The sequence below is a fragment of the Pyxicephalus adspersus genome, chromosome 2, assembly GCF_032062135.1.
Source record: "Pyxicephalus adspersus chromosome 2, UCB_Pads_2.0, whole genome shotgun sequence".
Classification (NCBI taxonomy): Eukaryota; Metazoa; Chordata; class Amphibia; order Anura; family Pyxicephalidae; genus Pyxicephalus; species Pyxicephalus adspersus.
The window spans coordinates 28,478,931-28,483,547 of record NC_092859.1 but is presented as its reverse complement, the minus strand read 5'-3'; the positions used below and the strand labels follow the sequence as shown (position 1 = coordinate 28,483,547).

Genomic DNA, 4,617 nt, shown 5'->3' with positions numbered 1-4,617 from the left:
GAAGAAAGAGGTTATAATATTGTATATCTGTCCAGCAATATCAGTCAGTGACATTCCTAGAGAAGGTTTTCCCACCTGGTTTGTAGTTTTTGGGTCTTATGTAAGTTTGCCTTTGCAGAATGTAAGCACAACAATTCCCCTGGCCCCGGTTGTCAACTTGCCTTGTACACAGGCAGCACATGTTCTGCTTGGAGTAAAAGACTGAACATTATAAACTTTCACTCCCTCAGTGGGGTGTCGGAGGGATCAGAGAACACAATGCAGCCTTTCAGCTTGTGGCCACGGGACTCCAACCCACCGAAATAAGCAGTGTTTTATTAGAAATAACTGCACATGAAGCAGAGGGGAGGGAGGGGGCAGCTGGGAAATGAGGTCATCCCAGTGGGGTAAAGGTGGCAGAACTGCCAAACATGTCACTAAGGTGGCTGAAGAACTCTTACGGTAGCAAATCTGGGCACAGAAAAGGCAACATGATGCTGGAGCAAATTTCTAACCTACTGATTACAAAACGTTTAGGATTGCTGTATGACATTGGGGATTGTATGATGGATTAAAACAGAACTTTAGACAAAATATCAAGAATAAATAAAACAATAATAGCGAACAATAAACTAACATTAAGCACTAAAAAATTAGCTCTTGCTGCAATGTTCAGCTTCAATCCAGAGATTTAACCTGCAGTACTTTTTCCACCACTAGATGTCCTCAGCCAGAATCATGCAACCCACTTACAGTTATTCCAGGTCACCCTGGACCCAACCCAGGCAGTAAAAGGCAAAGAAGCACAATGATGGGCTCCTCTCTATTACTTAAAGAGACCCTGTCAATAAAAAACAGAAAAAATAAAGCTTATTTGCAATGTTTTCTTTCAGTTAGCTTGCAATGATCCTTTGAATTTGTCAGTTCCCTAACAGCTCACACCATAGCCTTCTCTTCTTCTGGGAGTGACTGATTATGCTCTGTGTTGGCCCAGCTACTTAGTACCTCTTTTGATCCCTTTTATGGCAGGGAAAATCAAATCTTGACCTTTTTAATATAAGTGAACCCCTGAAATAAATGTTAGGCCAGTGGGAAGAATCCACAATCCAGAAAACAAACATTTGTGTCACTTAAACTTACCTGAGAGGCACAGACCACTCATTGCTCCAGGAAACCTCAGCAACCTCTGGGGGAACTCTGGTTAAGAAGCATTACTTTAAAGTGCCACTTAGGTGACCCCCTATGTGTGCTATGTGTGACCCCCTATGTGTCTGCTGGGGGTGCTGATAACACATGCAAGATGACAGGGCACAGGGCAATTTCAGTGCTTTTAGTGCCTACAGAAGGGAAGATATACAGGTAAATGTCATGCATTAAATATGGTAAATGCAGCTTTTATAAGAAGACGAATGTTCTGGTGACAGGGTCTCTTTTAAAAAATAAATTGCCTCCAAACTGTATTATTTTTTTTCCAACATACACTGAACACATTTGCATTGATCTCTCCCACACCATGTTTCCTAAAGAGATGATCAGACACATGTTTTCTGACCCCACACCCCTTCCTTTTCCTTCTCCCCAGGGCTTTTTACCCAGAATTTAGGCAGAATGTTGCCACGCAGAGTTGTATTTAGTCTTCCACAGAATCACAAGATCCCTTGAAATTAATGAGTTTCTGATGTCCAAACAGTCTGCAGCTTGATATTCTGGCTGATATGACGTATGCTCCCAATGTGATTTTTATTTCATTCAAATCACTGAGTTTTCTCAACCCAAAAAAAGTAAATATGTTTTATTGCTCATCTAAAATGAAAATGATATTGGCATGATTTTTTTTCAATGGATCATCTGTCAAGTTTCTTTTCTTTCACTATTTATAATGAAGTTTTAATATCAGGTAAATAATATATAGGTGAATAATAAAATAAAAGTCAGTGAACACTTTAATGTATTTTCTATAGCAGCCTTTCTTGGCTTTTTTAACATAGGGGAACCCTTGATATAACTTTTGTGTCTTTAGGGAACCCCTGCTAATAATATTATACCCACGGCTTACAGTACAATGACATGGGGGTGAGTGGGAAGAATGTCTCCTATATTGCTGGAGATTGGGAAGAATGTCACCCTTACAGATAGCCAAAAGATCATTGGTGTCACTTAAACTGACCTCAGACAGCCAACTTCCATTGGGAGAACAGCAGGGGATAAACCCATCTGTCTGTCACTCTCATCTTTTTTATCAGTATGTTCCTAGCATCACAAGAACAACAGCACAACAAAATTGTCCCATTGTGCTGTTTCTCCTTCCCCAAGTCAAGTATCTTCTGTACAAGAATTACTCGAAGCTCATTGGTAATTGGTAAAACGTTGAAATGTTGCAGTCTGATCACTAAAGGGGAGGACACTAAAGAAATGCTTCCTCCTACCTACAGCAGACTGATAATATCATCGCAGCCTAGACACAGTCACTAATTAGATTTGAATATTTTTAAAAATTATTTATTAAATAATAAATTTATTGTAATCATTTCCTCCTATAGGTGGCTGCAGAATATGTTAAGAATACAACTTTACTGCTCATGGGTGTCATCTGCCTGGCTGCATCAGTGGAGAAATGGAACCTTCATAAAAGGATCGCCCTGAGGATGGTCATGTTGTCCGGGGCAAAACCTGGCATGTAAGTTTATCTATTTTCATATCACAATTTAGTTTTTTTATTGCTTAAATGATGATTTCACCAAAAGATGGTGGCCATTGTACCCAGCCTACTGTTGGAAATGCAATGAGTCTGAGGTTCTTTGAAATGTGCGCAAGTCTCCACTTGAAAACTGTATATATATATAGGAACATGGGGTTTGTATACTATGTACCAGTGCTAGAACCATATATATAAGGCCATATATATATATATATATATATATATATATATATATATACATTGCTCTTTGTATCCCACAGGCTGTTGATGTGTTTTATGTGCTGCACGGCTCTGCTCTCCATGTGGCTCTCCAATACTTCGTCCACCGCCATGGTGATGCCAATAGCTGATGCCGTTTTGCAGCAGCTGACCAGCGCTGATGAAGAACACGAGGGGACAGTAGCCAATGGCTCATCAGCTGCTGAAAATGGACAACAGAAAGGTAACATTTCTACTTTAACTGCATTTAATGTTTTTTTTTCCTTTTGTGAATGATCTTTACCATCCCCCAAAAGGAAATGTTTACATTTTCCATATATTTTGTGAAGATACAGATAAATCTATAGACATCTACTGTAATAGACCCGGGCTGGCATAAAAGCTGCATTCTGTAGACATAGCTTCATCAGTAGTTATCTTGGCAATCTATCTTCTTATCTAGGCCTGAAATCTTTCTTTTTGAGGGCTTGATTTATTAAAGCTCTCCAAGACTGGGATGGGAGAACCTGGGTGATCCAGTAAACCTAAACTGGATGACCAGGATTGAAAGCCTTTGCCAACTAACAGCCAATGATTTTTCAGAAATCCATCCATCAGGTTCTTCTACATTTGACACTTGCAGGGTTCCCAGCCATGATTCCACCCGACCCAGTGTTCAACCCAGAAATTTTTTTAAGCTGGGTGGGAAGAAATTCTAGGTGGGTGGCAGCTCTTGTATTGTGACCTAACCCTTCAGTAACCATCCAAAAACAGCCAGGTGGTTACTGAAATGTTCCCGGTGGTGCGCCCCTCTAAAAGGAGTTGGGGAGAACACTGAGACCCCTACATCAATACTGTATCCTGTATTGGAAAATAGGTTAAAGGATAGAACTACAGCATGCAGGATTATCAGGGATCTGACACTTTTATAAAAGTACAGAAAAGTTTGGCAGAGACCTCACAGCTGGAAGTAGGGAGGTCGGAGACACAGGCTGCCAGAGAGGTGCATATATAGGAATACCCCCTATCATGGAGGAGATTTTAGCAGAAGCTTCCTTGAAGAGTTATCCTAATAAACACAAAATACCAAGTTATCACATACAGTATGTCAGAATAAATTTCTTTTGCAAATTCCTGAGTATTCTGACTCTATAAAGCGTTGTGTAATATGTGGTCACTATTTAAATACTGTATAATAATAATATTATTATTCCCATCTTGGTTTTTGGTTAAGAATTAGCTGATGAGATAACAATGTTGAATTTTGTAGTGTTTCCTTCATTGCAGGTGGGAAGCAAAACCAACCTTCCATTGAACTTATATTCATCAATGAAGAGTAAGCATGTACATGTGTGATTTTAACATTTCCCCAGCTATTGTGAATGTGAACTATTCTTCAAATAAAATGTTTTTCCTCTAGGGCAACAGCCAAGGACCTGAGTAAACTCATCCAGAGCAAGGTATGAGCATCAGTACTCTAGATTGGAAAATTGTATATGTTATGGAGGGCAATGACGTTTTTTCAAATAGGGGCAGGCATAAGGAGATGCAAAGTGTGCTTTTGCACAAGCGCCCCATGTCATTTTATGCACAGGGGCCCCTTTTGGCCACTGTATTGAATGTACTTTCATATTAACTGTTTTATTTTTACCAGCAGAATCTTAATGGGGTCCATATGATTGCCAATCCAATGACATTTGTGAAGCCGGCCACTAATGGACAGTCCCTTCCACAGGTAACAC

The 4,617-nt window shown here is 39.8% G+C and overlaps 1 protein-coding gene across 1 annotated transcript in view; it reads left to right on the top strand.

Moving 5' to 3' along the window:
• SLC13A4 (solute carrier family 13 member 4) overlaps positions 1–4,617 on the top strand; it is a 32,705-nt gene that overhangs the window by 12,191 nt on the left and 15,897 nt on the right. The window contains exons 3-7 of the mRNA XM_072398961.1: positions 2,520–2,656; positions 2,938–3,119; positions 4,163–4,211; positions 4,296–4,335; positions 4,533–4,610. Of these exons, the coding sequence (XP_072255062.1) occupies positions 2,520–2,656; positions 2,938–3,119; positions 4,163–4,211; positions 4,296–4,335; positions 4,533–4,610 (486 nt within the window). The remainder of the gene's footprint in view (positions 1–2,519; positions 2,657–2,937; positions 3,120–4,162; positions 4,212–4,295; positions 4,336–4,532; positions 4,611–4,617) is intronic.